This window comes from Mus pahari, chromosome X, assembly GCF_900095145.1.
Source record: "Mus pahari chromosome X, PAHARI_EIJ_v1.1, whole genome shotgun sequence".
NCBI classification, from domain to species: domain Eukaryota; kingdom Metazoa; phylum Chordata; class Mammalia; order Rodentia; family Muridae; genus Mus; species Mus pahari.
In genome coordinates this window covers 148,270,952-148,288,488 of record NC_034613.1, presented here as the reverse complement: position 1 = coordinate 148,288,488, position 17,537 = coordinate 148,270,952, and the positions used below count along the sequence as shown (strand labels likewise).

At 39.5% G+C, this 17,537-nt stretch overlaps 1 protein-coding gene across 2 annotated transcripts in view; it reads left to right on the top strand.

Annotated features, from left to right (window-relative positions):
* Wwc3 (WWC family member 3) overlaps nt 1-17,537 on the top strand; it is a 111,258-nt gene that overhangs the window by 43,886 nt on the left and 49,835 nt on the right. For both annotated transcript variants that reach the window (XM_021188614.2, XM_029534540.1), the window contains exons 3-5: nt 1,013-1,216; nt 11,641-11,717; nt 13,200-13,279. In XM_021188614.2, the coding sequence (XP_021044273.2) occupies nt 1,013-1,216; nt 11,641-11,717; nt 13,200-13,279 (361 nt within the window). The remainder of the gene's footprint in view (nt 1-1,012; nt 1,217-11,640; nt 11,718-13,199; nt 13,280-17,537) is intronic.

The following is a 17,537-nucleotide window of genomic DNA, read 5'->3' as shown; positions in this document are numbered from 1 at the left end:
CACTCTCATTTGACCCAAAGGGAAACCCACCTCCTTAAGCAGTCACCCTGCAATCACCTTTCCCTCAGTCTCTGGTATTTACCAATCTGCTTTTTATCCCTGCAGTTTCGCCTATTCTAGACATTTCATATCCATGGGGTCAAACACTATGTGCCCTATTGGGTCTGGATTTCTTCAGTTAACATTGTGCTTTTAAGACTCCCCCGTGTTGGAGCCTCTCCATGCTGTTCCAGCGAATCTTCACGACCCTTATCATGTTATGGGAAGGGAAACTCAGACATGGATTTCTTTGAGGATAGGAGTCAGGTTGATTCCCAGTGTGGCTAAGCTCAGGTGAGACTAGTTGGCGTTACTTATAGTAAAAAGGAAAGCTTTGGATGAAGCAATGTGTGCTGTGTATTGTCTGGAATGGCCTTGCTTTGGACAATGAAAGGCTATTGTATGAGAATGAGTTGCACTTTGGAGACTAGCTTACAGTTACTTTGAGTCTGTGTAGAAGGAGTTGAAGTCAGGAAGCAGGAATTCCACAGACTGGACATTGGAGAAAAAGATTGGAGCTGTAGACATGTCTGTGCCCTTCCCAGGCCTACAGAATGAGAAAGCAGAAGTGGGAAATGTTACAGTTGTGTGTGTCACGAGATAAAGAGGTCAAGAGAAAATACAAAGACAGTATTGGGGGATAGTAGTGTTTAAATTATCCCACATTAAAGAGGTCTGTGAGAAGAATGTTACAAATACCCTTTAGCTTTACAGTTCTAAACTCATTTATGGTCATCTCCAATGCTTATTTTCTTGTATTTCCTTCCATTTTGTCTCTGTAACATTTTCTTGTCTGAGCTATGGGTACCTTAGTAGAAGGTGGGCCACTCTTCAAAAAGGTTCATGATGTCGACTCTTCCATATTGTTCATTCTGGTAATTAGTTAATTAATTAGTCACATAAACACCTGACTGTCAGTCAACTTGCAGAGTTCACCCTCAGCTCACTTGTGATTTTCCCTTTTTCACTTCAGAGCTTACCCAGATTGAAGATCCAAGAGAGCAGTGGAGGAGAGAGCAAGAACGCATGTTGAAAGAGTATTTAGTTGTAGCCCAGGAGGCTCTCAACGCCAAGAAAGAAATCTACCAGATCAAGCAACAGCGGTTTGAGCTAGCTCAGGAAGAATATCAACAACTGCACAAGTTGTGTGAGGATGATGGCCGCTCATATACCAGCTGTGAGTTGACTTATCTCCTTCAATGAACATCTGTTTCTTTAAAGCCACTCTCTTGGCTGAGTTCTCTGAATATGGTCAGTAGTTGTATTTGGGCAAGACAGCTTTGTAAAGTCTTAGTCACATACTATTAGGCAATCCATATTTATTACGTTGTCTGTGTTGCACCAAGATTCTGGACTATGGTGGTGACTAACAAAGAAAGATCAGGTATGAATGGTAAAAAGTAAACATCCATACAGTTTCAGGCTATGATATGAAACAATCCCCTATTTCATGATTGCCAGGTTTCATTTGGAGGGTCCTGCTTAGAGATGGCTTTAGTTAGCACTGCTTGTCTGAAAGTGATCTCTTGAGAAATCCACAGAGCAGCTTTCTGATTACTGAGTGGGGAGATCCAGGAGTCTGTAGCTATGTCCGTCTCCTATCTGTGTAAAGGCTCTTTCTGGGCTTTAGGACTTTATTGGTCAGAACACTGGGAGTCTAACTCAGATATCTCTGACCCTTAAATAAGAGGCTGTTCTCTGCTGATCTTAAAAGGAACCTTGGAGGGGTACATATAAAGGCTGTCAGAAATGGGCTCTCATTTTACTAGTACTTACCAGGCACCTAGGTGTAGAAGAATCCAGGTTCAGTTTCAGAAACCAGAACCTTTTGTGGTGTGAACAGTCACTATTTGAACATGCATGACCCTTCCCAAAAGAATTACCTATACAGATATCTTAGTCACCATTGTTTTTGCTGGCAAAGATCTTGGAGGGGGAAGGGAGGGAGGGAGGGAGGGAGGGAGGGAGGGAGAGAGAGAGAGAGAGAGAGAGAGAGAGAGAGAGAGAGAGAGAGAGAGAATATGAATGAGAATGTATGAATGAACTTCGTACTATTAGGTTTTGCTTTTATCGATATCCATGTCTGGTTAAGACATAGGGTTGGGGAACCTACTCCTGACACTGCTTTATTACCAGGTATTTACTCTGGTAACAGAGCTTTGACCACTAAAGATACAGTCATAGCTCTTTTTCTACTGCAAGTCAGAATGGAATTAAGGTCAAAGGGCTGTATGCTTTGTGCTTTTGTTTTGCAACTGCCGAAGGTGAAAAACTTGGAAGCTATGGATTTTGGGGAAGGGTTTCCTTCTGAATCAGGAATTTAAAATATTTCCATTGCTCTGTTCCTTGAGGGACTGCAGACAACTCAGGTATAATGGTGCGTTGTTTTCAAGTCTTCATATCTCTTGGTCAAATATAATATTGGTTCCTCCTAGTTTATTTTTTGAACTTTCCACTAGAAAGTAATAGATCAGATCAGCACTGAGCTATAGAGGATTTCTTCTCTCCACAGTTTTCTTTTAAGGCTGTACTCTAATTTGGATAGGCGGGAAATACTGGCTTCATAGACTACATTAACATATATCCCTTCTCTCCTCTCTGAAAGAGTTCATGAAGGATTTGGTATCCATGCTACTTTAACTATTGTGCTACCATTCACTAGAAACGTCCTGGGGTATAAATTTCTTTGAGGAAAATTCTCAACTCCATAAAGTCATATATAAGTTTGTGTTTCTTCTTGAGTCCATTTTTGTATTTATGTGTTTCAAAAGTTTATCTACTTCATCCAGTCCCTAAGTCAACAGTCTTTTCTGTGAAGTAAATATGTGAAAGTTTGTTGGTCATTTCATGTCAGAGCCATCTACTCAGCCATGTTATTATTGTGTTAAAACAGAGGCAGCATTTAAATAAACTAAATTATTTTCCAGTAAAAGTAAATACTGGTAGCCAGCTACATTCATCCCATAGGAATAGTTGGACTGCAATCTGAGCTGTCAAGTCTGCAAATTATTTTTTTTAATGTTTGTAGGCAGACTTTGAGGTAGGCGGTCTATTCCTTCATGCCTGATATTAATGTGTGTGTGTGTGTGTGTGTGTGTGTGTGTGTGTGTGTGTGTAAGCACAAATTCACATTGAGACTAGAGATCTGTATCAATTGCTCTCTACATTATTTTCTGAGACGCAGTCCCTCACTGAACATAGATCTCCCTGATCAGGTTAAACTGGCTGGTTAGTCTACCATGTGAGCTCCAGGATTCCAATTCAAGTCCTTGGACTTGGCATTGAGTGTCTTACCCACTAGTCCATCTTGCTACTCGTTTATTTTTCTAGTTGTAGTAAAGCAGAACTCCAGGTTAGTTATTTAAAACATTCTTATTTTTTACATACCCTTTCAAATATAAATTCTTCTTTAAGTTCTGTTTGACTCCATCCCTCAAAATGGAGTACACTGGACTTTTTCCTATTTCTTTTCATTTTCTTTTGTGAATTAATTTTGACACATGGGGGTCTTTAGAAGTAAGTTGTTGGGACTTCTAAAAGATGTCCAGTTGCTGCTGATTTATAATTCTGTGGTCTTCTTTATGGCCCATCATGTAGTGCTCTCATAGTATCAGAAGGTCACAGACTTAGAGACACAAGGTCACACTGAGCTGAAACATTGGTTTAAACCTGGGTCTGTGGTCGTATAGTTAGCAATTATTAATTTTCCAGAAAGTTATTTAGCAGAAACAAGTTTAATCCATTTAGCACTTTTTGTGGATAAAGAAGAGGTGGATATTGGCAGTGTTTTGTTGTTGGGTTGTTGTTTTACGTTAGACCTACCTCTAGTATTTTATTTCTTTCCAGAAATGCTTATGTGCTTTATCTGTTACATGTTTTGGTTATGTCTCCAAGAAAGGATTCCAGTTCAGACTTTAGAAGGCAATAGATGGTGTGGAGAGGTGGCTCAGCAGTTAAAAACACTTGTTCTTGCAAAGGACCTGGGTTTGGTTCCCAGCATCTTCCTGATGGCTCGCAACTGTCTGTAAATCCAGTTCTAGAGGATCCCATGTCCTCTTTTAACGTCTGTCGACACAAGGCACATGTGGCACACCGACAAAAAAATGAACAGAGCAAAACATATTACACATAAAATAAAATCAATAAATATAAAAACAAATTTTGTTTTACAAAGAAGGAAAGAGGAGCGTATGTCAGGAAAACTTGAAAGAACTTTCTTGTCAATGATTGGAGATGAAAACTTAGTCAAAGGAAAGTATGTGCTATGACCTGGCAACTACTATTTTAACTTGGCCTGAGCATGGAGACTCAGCAGTATATGACATTGAAAATACAGATATCCTTAGAATACCTGGTTTGTGGAAGAGTAAGTGAGGCAATCCAGTGTGGTGCTAAGCCTATGGAGCAAGGCTTCTCAAAAGTCCAATGGAACTGAGGCACCAACAAGATCAATTTTTATATTTCCATGGGCTTTTCATTCCTTTGACATTTAAGCAAATAAATAATTATACTAAATTATATTCATTCCTCCAGTTAGAAAGACTCAAGATACTGTTTTTGAAGGGACTTCTGTGTCACCAGGAGAAGTACCTTGTGACTCTGAGTGTAGTGATGTTAGGACATGTTCAACAGGTTCCATCACCTGACTTGCCGCAAGTAGCCTTCTATACCCAGTAGATCCAGGAGTTGGCTGTCTTGAAGGCCAGAGTCTGTTTTCAAGAAAGGGTTGGAGATGCCAATGGAGCTTCCTTGGGCCTATCAGCTCACCAGGGAAAAAGTCAGCAATGAATGGAATCTAGGAGTTAATCCAAGTGGTTTATCAAGTGGCTGCTGTCCCTAGGGTTTTCATCAGGCCTTTTCAGTGTTCTGTTTAACCTGAGCTACTGATTACAATGAGGAAAACCCTGCTAGTAATGACTCAACTGAATTCTTTCTAGCCACAGGGTAAAGTTCAGTAGAGTCCTATTGGCGTAAATGTCTGTAATCTAATAGATGTCTTATATGGCCACAACAGAGGACCTGGGACCATGTTAGAAGCTTGTTCTGGCTGGATCCATAGCACATCTGGCTCCAACCAGCTACATTGGATCTCTCTGTATGCCAACTGGTCAAGGAAGGAGGTAGCAAGCTCCTTACTGTGGTATTGGGAACTGAGTGAGCACTGTCTATCTAGATCTGCTACCTATTAATTAACTTTCTTCATTGAAATAACTTGAAGCAAAAGCAAAACAGTATTTAATAAGCTAGTGTTTTGAATATGTTAGTATGAATGCTAATCATAATCACAAGATGTGATCTTCATTGTTCTCTACAGAAATTTTATATAAGGCTGGGGTGATAATTTAGTCATTAAAGAGCTTGCCTTGCAAACATGAGGACCCGAGTCCAATCTCCAGAAACCATGCAAAAAGCTGGGTGTGGTAGCACATGCTTCTAATCCTAGTACTAAGAGAGGTAGAGACAGGTGGATCCCCCAGGGAATCAGCCAGCTTAACCTACTTGGCCAGTTCCAAGCCAGTGAGAAATCCTGTCCCAAAAAGGTACTGCTTAAGAAGCAAAATCTGAGTCTGTCTTTGATCGACATTTGTATGCATATTAGCATACACATCTATTCTGGCACACAGATGAACAAGCACATGTATACACAAGCACAAACCTCAAGGGGGGAGAGACAGAGACAGAGAGATAGACAGAGAGGAGAGGAGATGGGAAGGAAAGAGAGTAAGAAACAATATCTGTGGGACTAAATGATTTCTTTAGTCATTTAGTTATGTACCCAGGAGATGATAGAACTTAAACTGGAACCCATATGTGTTTGTGACCTTCATTTCTCTATACTTTTTCTTAAACAAGGAAGAGGCATCTCAGAAGTGCTGGTTGCAATTTTGAAACACATTTAGCACTCCTACATTTTGAAGTTATCTAAAACTGACTGAATGTAAATTAATAAGGTGTCTAGAAATTATGCAAAATACATGGGACAACTACAAGGGAGAGTACTTTCTGTTTCTTGACTTTCTTGTGTCCCACACAGGATCATAAACCATCCATTCATTTTTTTTTTTTACACAGATATTTAGTGCCTACTATTGGTATGAACTAAATGCCAGGGACACAATTTATCTTTAATGGCTGATTGTCAGGAAAATGAGGCAACAGTGATAAACATAGAAACAAACTAGAACAGCCATTTCTGATGCTGGAACAGAAGGGTGTGGAGAGGATTGCAGGAGCGGAAGTGCATTTTGTCCACACCCTTCACACATTTACCCCTGAGCTATATAGAATCACCAGAATGACGCTTTATTCATTGGAAAGAAAAGATTTGTGTCAATATTGAGCCATCTGGTATCTAAGAATATCCAAGCCTTGACCTTTTTTTGTTCCTGACTAAAACAGACTCAGATGCTCTGCCGTATTAGAACAAACATGTCTCCAGGAACAGAGATCGCAACGTTCCTTCATGTCTCTGAGCATTTGAGCTCACTGCCTGGTATACAGTCCTATTTTATGCTTTGTATACCACGGGAGATGAAGCAGTTTTACGGTGGACATACCTCTATTTTTCCTACCGTTCCATTTTTCAGAATTCCTTCCTACATGTTTCATTGCACCATATTCCTCTGTTTGCCTTCCTTTTACTGATTAATGCATTCTTTATCTCAGCAATTTTTTTCTGTAGTTACTCCCTCATTCTTGTGAAACTCTAGCCTCTGCATGAATTCAGATGAACTATGTGACCATCCACAGGAGCCTTTGCAAGAAATTTTTGCCTGGGGTAGAATTGTACTCTGAGCCACAGGTCTGCAAACTATGTTAGCCCTGCAGGCTAAATTATATCAATGCAGGTGTTTGCAAAAACATTTTCTTGGAACTGAGCCATGACCATTCACTCACTTATTGTCTATGGCAGTTAAACAGCAGAATCAGGTATTGGAGACAGACTATATTGCCCAGAGAGCCAAACATAATTTGTATTTCTCTCTTTATGGAAAAAGTTTCTGTCAGCTGTGGAGACAAGTCTCCTGGAGAGGGCCTTTATCAACTGCTAATTCCTGTTAATTATCTAAGGATGGAATTAGACATTTTATTGTTTGTTTCTTTAAAGTTCCTCAGGTAATTCCTAAGTTGAGGTCTGGTGGTCTAGATTGACTGTGACTTGTCTCATCTAGCAGCAGGAATGCAACTTTATTATCATGGTTCCAAGAATGAGCTGAGCTGCCACAAAGTATCTCTGGGTGCCTCGGAAAGAGGCACTCTTATCTCCGGTGAGAACATGCTGACTCATCCTGGATTCTTTGGTCAGGTGGTGGCAAAGCTTGACCTTATCAGCCATCAGTGCTGCCAACATTCTTTCTGAGGCTCCAAGTCCATCCCACTCAGACTATCTTCCATCGGCACTCTGCTAAAGGTTTTCTCATCTGCTTGTCTGGTTTAGGATTGGGAGCTTTAGGCAATCCTGTCATCCTTTTGTTTCCCCTTCCACAAGCAGGTTGGAGCAGGCCAGAGAAAAATAGATCACACAGCATTTTTCTCACATGTTAGTCAGCAGCCTGAATTCTGAAGGCAACAGCAGGGCATGCCTATTTACTGAGAGCTAATCCCCAAGAGCTCAAAAAGAGCTGTGGTTCCTCCTGTGAATGATGGCATAGCTTAGGTCAAGTCACTACAAACTCAGTGTTTTTCTTATAGAAGGGAAACATTATCCTTTTCTCTGTTAGACAAAGAGTTTTCTGAAAATAGATAAAATACATGTGAAAGGCATTTCTGTGATAATATGTATAATACTTTGCATTTTGTGATCCAGCTAAAGCTGTAACATTATTGTTATATCATCCAAGGCAATATTATATTCCTGAACAGATTCCTTAAGTTATTTAATGCCTTTCTACATTGAACTGTCAATAGAGAAGAGATTCTTGAGGTGGAAGTTTGGTCTTTATTATAAACATTGGATTGGAGATAGGTACCTTGTAATAAATGTGACATATGTGCTGTGAAAAGGGGTCAGGAGTCCAAGGTATTTTTTGGACTCTGAAAGTGGTTCTGAGATTTACTGGAACTGAGGATTTTATTTATAAATTGAATTATACTATTTAAAGTTTTGCCAGTGTTCATAACTATTCTTAGCATCTAGAGATTAAATATGTTTCCAGCCCTGGATACTTGGATTGCAATTTCTCTCATCCTAGAGATAGAATTTCTTAATTTTAGAGAGTAACAGAAATTAATTCTGTACAGTAAAAGCTGACATTTCATATCATTTTAGCTGTAGGCATAAAAGATGTGCCTGGACCAATGTGCCTGGACACTAAGCATTTCATGGACAATAGTGTCTCTCTGAGATTGGGTAGGGGGTTTTATTGGTGGGTTTGGAGCCTCTGAGGTGGTAGTCTTGTTGCATTGAACCCACCATCTAGATCTTAAGTGTACTGAGGATGACTACTGGTCAGTGTTATGGTTTTGTTAGGGAGTGGTTGCTGTGTAGATGTCCAGTGGTGACCATCACAGCTTTCATATGTTTTTCAAGTCCCTGCTAATATTTTCTATGAAATTTCAGAGGCAGGAACAGTTTTATGGTGGTGATTCTTACTCCATGTTTCTTAGTCTGTCTCTCTCTCTCTCTCTCTCTCTCTCTCTCTCTCTCTCTCTCTCTCTCTCTGTGTGTGTGTGTGTGTGTGTGTGTGTGTTCAGGTGTACACATATGTATGTGGGGGGGGGCGCATGTATGAGCATCTGAGTGCAAATGTATGTGGAGTCCAGACCTCGGGTATTGTTCTTCAGGGGCTTTAGTTTGCTCTTACTTATTATTTACTTCTTGGAGACAGTATATCTCACTGATTAGGCTAGTCTGTCTGCCCAGCAAGTCCCAGAGATTCAGCTATCTCAGCAATGGAATTACAAACACCTCCCACAGTGCTTGGCTTTTTACATAGCTTCTGTGGCAGGTACTTTATGGACAGAGCTTACTCCCAAACTCTGTTGTTACTAGTTCTTAACATGGAGTTTAATGTTATTGAATTTCAGTACTAGGGTGATTGGTTAGTTTCAAGCCTCAGTGGGAAGGGTTGCAGATGTTGACTTTTGGGATGATCCTACTGATTTAAGTTAACAAATTTATCTTGAGTGTAAGGGAGGAGATTAACAACCCTTAGTCTCATTTGCATATTGTATTTAACTATTTAACTGGGGGCTTTTAAGTTAGGTGTATGAGTTATACTTGATGTGGAGATTGTGTGTACATGGGGTGTGGGTACAAATGTGGGTATAAACAGCATGTGTGTGGAGGTTACAGGGCAACCTTAGATGCTGGTCTTTACATTCACCTTGAGACAAGCCATCTTGTCCTTTCACATGTGTGTATGTCAGAATACCCAAAAGCTTCTGGATATTCTCCTGTCTTCACCTCTTATCTTATTGTAGGAACATTGTGATTAGAGATGTGTACTGACTTCATGTGAGTTTGGGGGATTTAAACTTAGGACTTGATATTTGTATATCAAGTACTTTGCTCATTGAACATGTTTCTCCAGCCCTGATGTAGAGATTTTCTATAAATGATTTTTGCATGGTAAGAACAATGTGTAAGGAGCTAGAGAGATGCCTCAGCAATTAAGAGCAGTGGCTGCCCTTCTAGAGGACCCAGGTTTGATTCCTAGTACCCACACAGTGGCTCACAAATTCCAGTTCCATGGGATCCAGTGCCCTCTTCTGGCTCCATGGGCACCAAGCACTTCCATGGTACACAAATATACATGCTAGCAAAACACCCTTACATATCCTATTTTAAATCTTTAAAAATAATAGTTTGAAGCCAGGCGTGGTGGCGCATGCCTTTAATCCCAGCACTTGGGAGGCAGAGGCAGGCGGATTTCTGAGTTCGAGGCCAGCCTGGTCTACAAAGTGAGCTCCAGGACAGCCAGGGCTACACAGAGAAACCCTGTCTCGAAAAGCCAAAAAAAAAAAATAAATAAATAAAAATAATAGTTTGAGCCACGACATTCATTGTTGATCTTAAGTGAAATCCATAAATTGGGTAACATTGAAAGTTGTAGAATTTGGAAAGACATTCTTATCTAAGATAGAATTCTGGTGTGTGGGAAGTGTGTGTGTGGGGCTGGTGCATGCTATGAAGATTTCTATGAATGGTCTGTATTCCTAGCATAAGAATTGGAGGGTTTTTTTTTTCTTGTTTGTGACAGGGTCTCACTCTGTAGCCCATGCGGGCCCTCACTTTAAAGCAGTCCCCTTGTCTTAGCTTCTCAAATCCTGGATTACAGGCATGAGCTACCACACCCAGCTAAGAATTGTGTTATAAAAATGTTTTTCTCCATGTCCTTGAGAGATCACAATTCTAAGTATAAGACAATTTGAGATAAAGTTGGCATACATTGCACTCTTCCAGATATTTATTTCCAGTATATTCAGTTGTTTGAAGTTCTGACTAAATGGGGCTTAAATAGTAGATTTTCCATAGAGCTGTTTTTAAAATAGGAGCTCTGAACTGCTCAAATTAACTTTGGATGTGGTTCTAATTGAAGTTTTAAATAATCCTGCTGTGTAAGCTACTTGATGGTTTTAAGCTGTCCCTTCCAATATAAAGTGAGGGAAGGATCTTGAATTAAATTCTAGTTGTAAGCATCTGAGTTAACTATAAGAGGAACTGTTTGTCATAGGTACTGAAATCACAGGAGGCTAATGATGATTGGGTAGCTTGACTCACAGATGAAGACCATGGAAATGAGGAAGAGAATAGACATCAAGTTACCATAGTACAAAACACCAAGAATCAAGCTATATAAACAAAGGTGATAGAAACAGAAGGGGAAAATAAACCAATGTAGAGAGATGAGAGCATGGGAAGAGAGGAGAAGCAGCTACTGTCTGTCTCAGCCACTGGAATGCAGGAAAGGGTTTGTAGCTTTGTGAGGACAAACTGGGCAGAATCGAATCTGTGGTGCTTATTCACCCCATATTAATGACCTCGTGACTTTAAAAAGCATTAAATCACATGTGTGGCACCGTTTAAGAGTCTATGGATTTATTTTAGCCAGACATCCAAACAGACCTAGAATCAAAACTTCAGTTTCCAGGGAACAAGTAACTTGTGAGTACACTGCCTCAATTGGTTAGAATGACATAGTAACTAGATTTTGACAGAACTAAAAAACTAACTGCCATAAATTTTATGTATTTCCAATGTTCCTTTGTTTTCTTTCTCGTGTCAGCAATTATCCATCTGGAAAGTGTAGACAATAAAGATAAATCCTTTGACATGCAACCATGGAGAATAACAATAGTTACCATGAGTCTATCTGTTAGGCACTTCTGTAACAGAGAAAGAATAGTTTCCATATCATAATCTTTTCTTCCTTGTGTCTATTTGGGCTTTACCCATCGTATATTTGTAGTAGAAGTAAACAGTTTATTTACTTGGAGCTTATGTTTTCTTATGTGATCATTTAGTAAACTTAATTCAAAAATCATTGAGGTTGTGAAATGTTAATTATTTAGGAGTCAGTGTTGACGTATCAAAAGTTCCTTTTGTCTATTTGTTTTAAATAAGCTAATATAAAATAAAATATTTTCATTTTTCTGTAGCCTTCTCTGGATATTCAGCTAATACAAAGTATGATCCACACCAGATTAAAGCAGAAATAGCAAGTCGTCGGGATAGGGTAAGTAAAAGAAGGGTTTCCACAACTAGAAGCACTGTATGTATTTTTATGTAACAATACTTATCATGATTCATTATGTGATCATCAGTATGGCTGACACTAAGATACTGGTAAAATTTTTATTTCCAGAATTATTGTTGCATTTTGCTTTATTTCTTACTTGTTTTGCCTTGACAGAAAAAAATGTTTTATTTTTTTAAAGCTATTTCTCATCAGACAAAAAGTAGCCAGGATTCATTGCATGTCTCATAGGGTAGACTATTCAACCATTTGGGAAGATGGCATGATGTCAGGGCCCAGTATCACAGGGCTACTTCTCTGTGCCATTAGGATACCACTTTTGACCCTTGATATTTGTTCTTCTTGAGCTGCTAGTTCCAAACGACCAGCACTTTATCAACAGGATGCTGATCCTTCCTTGATGACACCTACATTCTTTAAGTGACACCTTGGCTCATTTCTTTTAGACCCTTGTCCACCTAGTTGTCTGAGAGAGGATCCATGTACTGTTTTGTAATGAAGCTCAGAAAATGTTTTAATAATGAGGCCTTCTTTATTGGTGTGCAATTCCATAAATTAGGCTATGTGTTTTAGTTCTGAAAATTGATCACAGCAAAGAAAACCACCTGGGGATCTTTGTGAACTTGCAAGTTTTGTAGGCCTATTTCTTGGTGGTTTGATGGGAAAGTAGAGTAGATTTATAATCTGTGTAATGAACCTTATCAGGGGATTGAGGTTCAGGTAGTCAGAGGCTACCAGTATCCTTGGTACTATCTATCTATGAGGGGTAAGTGCAAGGGAAAATGACAAAATGTTATTTGCTGTGTGATTTGTACATTGTTACCCTCAAAAAATAAATATTTACCATTCCCCACTTGCATATGACCTGTAAGGATTAGGGAGTTAAAATTGTTCTTTGGAGAATTTCATTCCTGTATATAATGATATATGATCATATCAATCACCCATTTCCTTCTTCTAGCTCTCTCCCTGTCACTCTAAACAGCTCCCTTTTCCAACTTCATGTCCTTTTCCTTTTTTTGGGGGGGGGGATAGCCTATGTCCAATTAGTGTTGCCTGTATGTATATGGGTATGAGGATATTTACAGGAATATGGGAACCCTACTAGTGGTCATATCCAAAGAAGATTATTCCCCCACCCACTATTTGCTAACTGCTAAGAACTCCTCAGTAAGGGAACATCTTCCCCATCTATGCTGGAGTTTTGGCTGATTTGTTTTGTACAGGTCTTGACAGACAACCACAGTTGCTGTGAGTTCATGAGTACAATAACATGTAGTATCTGGAAGACAGTATTTCATAGCACTCCTTAGGATTGGGGATTTTTTAAGTCTACGCAAGGCAGTTTTTCTAGAATAATGGAGGGTAAATGACCCGTGTAGTTGAATGCTAAGGAAAAACTTGGATGACTGTCTTATAAATAATTTATCATGGCTTACATTGGGTAAAAAATGTTTTTAGCTTTCCAGATTAAAACGGGAGCTGGCCCAGATGAAGCAGGAGCTCCAATACAAAGAAAAGGGTGTGGAGACCCTACAAGAGTAAGTTCTTACATGTGTACATGGGAGCATTTTCATGTGTTTTTCTTTTTCTTTTCATCTGACACATTTGGTGCTTGGACATGTCATGTTTAAAAGCTTTAAGACTTTCACTTTTATGCTTTTATTTATGCTTATTATTTTCTGATCGCAAACATCAGAATCTTTCTTTTTCTTGAAGATACCTTGTTCCTTTAAATGGAAATACTTGGGAAACAAAATCCTCTTTTTACGTTTATACATACTTTATTATAGCTGTACTGCTTAAGACACACATGAAAGTTTACCTTTAAACTTAGGATTTTATTAGTTTCTTTTAAGTATTTGAAGTTCTCAGTGGTCACATATGGGTAGGACATATTTTCTTTACCATGACAATAGTGATATTTTGGGCTAGATGACTTATGGTATAGACCATACTGGACATCAAGGAAGTTGTGTAGCATTCCTGACTTCTACACACCAGCTATCAGTAGCATTGTGACTGACTTTAACTGTGTCCAGACCAGTGGTTCTCAACCTTCCTAATGCTGTGACCCCTTTATACAGTTCCTCTTGTTGTGGTGACCCTCAACCATAAAATTATTTCATTTCTACTTCACAACTGTAATTTTTGCTACTGTTATGAATTGTAATGTGAATATTTTTGGAGACTGAGGTTTGCCAAAAAGATTGTAACTGACTGCTAGAGAACCACTGATCCAGATGTTGTCAAATGCTGACAATTGAAAAGCCTGTGGCTAGATATTGGACAGCATAGGTTTTAGATCCTCATCATCACAAAAAGTACTGTTAGATGTTGTCATCTACAACACTTCCTTATTTTCATATCCTTGCAGTTAGAACTGTATCACTACAAACAGGTTGAAGAGGAATTTTTTATAATTAGTAAGCGTACTAAATCAGCACATTAAATGAACAAGAGTCGGTATTTTATAGATGATAACGGTGTTGGCCTGAACGAGTTTTTCTTAAGAAACAGTAGTGTACACCTGGGAATCCTTTTAGAGGCTGGTTCCACTGGCTAACTTGGCATGTGCTTCATACTTCCTATGCATGTGTTTCTCCTCTTTTCATGATTGCCTTAGCCATTCTGCCTGCTACAACTAAATACCATCAGCTGGGGCTTGGCGAACATTCTTTATTTTCATAATTCTGCATGAAGTTTGGAATTCTGAGTCCATTCCTGGAAATGACGCAGTTCCTGACTTATAGATAGTCACCTTTTCATTGTATCCTTACAGGGCTAAGAGAGAGGCTGTTTAAGTTGTGATATCTCTCCCTTTCTTTTGAGGACATTTGTGGTTACACTCATGCCTTTGTCTAACCCTGTCCCTGTCCAAGTATCTTCACATTAGAGAATAGGACTTCAACAGAAGAATCAGGGAGAGATACAAATATGCAGTTGATTAGCAATGCTGATCAAGTTCAGTTGCCCAGAGTACAAAATTACCTGGTACCTAGTTAACCTTCAACAAAGGTATGGGTCTATCTGCATGGTTACTGTGGTTGGAAAAGATGAGCAGCATAGAGTTTTTTGTATCCTGCATGTGAAACTCAGTAACACAGTAAGAAATGAGGGCACTGTTGGTCTTTATGAGGAGGTAATGGATTACTGTATTTGACAAGTGTAGCTACCCCAGCCTTGTGTAAGGGGTATGATCTGAACATAACAGATTCTAGTTTTGAACATTAAATTGAGATTGACTAATTTTTCTCTTTCACATGTGTTTGTGGTATATTTGTATATGCATATTTGAGTATGTGTGGACTGTATGTCATATACGTGGAGGCCTGAGGCTGACATTTGGGAGTCTTCATCGCTTTCCACCTTATTTATTAAGGTAGGGTTTCTCAGTGGAACCCAGAACTCCTCTCTTCACCTTCTGAGTGCTAGAATCATAGGCAGGCTGTGAGCCACTTATCCATCCTGGGACTGACTTTTGTAGTCAGCCAGGATTGGCTTGGTTCAGAGTTGTTTTATTTGTCCCTTTTATAATATTCAAGTCATCTGGGTGCCCGGGATGACACAAAACAAAGGATTTGTTAGGCTTTGCCTGGGGAAGCCCGGCTTTCTCTGACTCTAATTCCCAGGAATGTTAAAAGATGGCCATTTCTCAGAAACACAGGCATGCCCTCTGCAGGTGGGTTTTGATAAGCTGATCAACATAATGCCATCCGAGCTCTTTTAAAGTCATTATCCCTCTTTGTTCTTCACTAGCATTGAGCAGGCTGTTTGTGTGGTCTGCCTGTTTCGCTTCTGCAATCTGAGATTCTTTTAATTAGCACTCTTCAGTTAGCACAGCTGTTTTCGTTCTTATTTTAAAAGTTTTGTCTTAAGCAAATCAAGTGTCTTCTCCAACACTGCTCTGTTGGAAGCTGCATTGTCACTTTATCCTTCCTGACTACTGGCTTTGTTGCTCATTTGGTCCACTTGATGCAATGCTCTCCAGTGTACTGATGCAGGCTTTTTATCTCCCTACTCCATCCACCATCATCTATTGAGCCTCTAGATCACCTAGCACTTTCTAGGATGCTTCCTTGTGTTGTGACTATTCTGCTAAAAGGGATGAATAAAGAATAAAAGCAAACCAATAAATGGATCTGATAGGTGACTATTCTGCTAAAAGGGATGAATAAAGAATAAAAGCAAACCAATAAATGGATCTGATAGAAAAGTTGCCTGGACTACATAGTGGAATAGGAGTTTGATTTCCTGCTCTAGGTGCCCTTTGCTACTGGTATATTTACCCTATGATGCTAGATAATCTGACATCTTCATGGTGAGTTCTGTGTAAGCTGGAAGCTGCCGTCCATTTCATTTTTTACTTGCAAATGTTCTGAGGAAATTGAGTGGGGTTCAGAAGGAATCTGAGGATGTACAGTAGCCCCAAGGCTCACAGGGGAGCCAAACTACTTTTTCCTGAAGGCTGTGGCTTTTGGTGGGGATTGCTCTTCTTGGTGCCTAGTGCTTCTTCTGGCCCATTGTGGATAGGCTGTTTCCCAGATTGAATACACAGTTTGTAATGTCCAGTTAGGACTGAATAATATAGAACCTGGAGTATGCTGGGAACTGGGAAATGGACTTTCCTTTGGCCTTGCTGGCCATCTGGTGATGCATCTGGAGTAGCTGTAAGTGGCTCAAGGATAGGAGATGGCCTCTATTTCTCTTTTTGTAGTATAAATCAGCACAGGGAGGGAGGCTTAACTTCATGCCTGTATCTGACATGGAGTATGAATTGGGATTCTGGGGGAGAGGGTTATGATACTGTTTTTAGTTAGTTTCTGCTTGGATGCAAGACTCCATGCTTGGAAGTAGTCATTGCAAACTTATCTCCTGCCAAGGGCAGGCTCCTCATGCCTGCTAGAGCTCACGAAGATACCCACCCTACACTGGGATGTCAAGAAGTAGCTGGGGAAATTCTGGACCTAGCCTTGGTCCTGAGGGGCTTACTTCATGTCTGAGCCCTACCAGTGTCCCAGGCTTTGAATGCCTTCCAGGAAGAAGCTCCACAGAGAGAGCTCTTCTTAAATATCTTGTCACTGCTCTATTGGAATCTTCATTGTCTCTATGTGTTTATATGATATAGCCTGTCAGGAAAAAAAAAACACAGATACATTACTCTTAAAATGCTTGGGAAGTGAAATACAAGTTGGTGCCATGCCTTGAATTCCACAGGCTATGAGATTTTCTACAGCCTAATTAATTTTATGTTATTGAGGATTGGTTATTTATCAAATCATGGATATTAGTATTGCTCATTGAGAAATTTTGAGAAAAAAAATCATCCCACTGTCACTTTCAAATCCTGACTCTTAAGTTCATATAGCACATGGGCTATTGTATGTTAATGTGAAGCTTATTTGCTTGTTTTTGTTTGTTTGTTTCAATTACAGTTTAAGGTACCAGCCTTAAGTTTTCCTCTAGAAATTGTCTGCTCTTCTTGCTTCCCAGAAACTGCAGAGCACCTCAATGGGAGTTTGGCCTCTTATAACATTTTAAAACTTGACTTGTTTATCTTGGTGAATTTCCTGGCTCGGAGGAAATCCATCATTATGCTTGGATCCAAGGGAGGAAAAAAGAACCTTTTGTATTAAAAAGAAATCTATATATACTGCAAATATTTGAGGAGGGGAACTGGCCTTGGATATAGTCTCTGAGTTTCTGGATTAATCACACACACACACACACACACACACACACACACACACACACACACATATATATATATATATATATATATATATATATATATATATA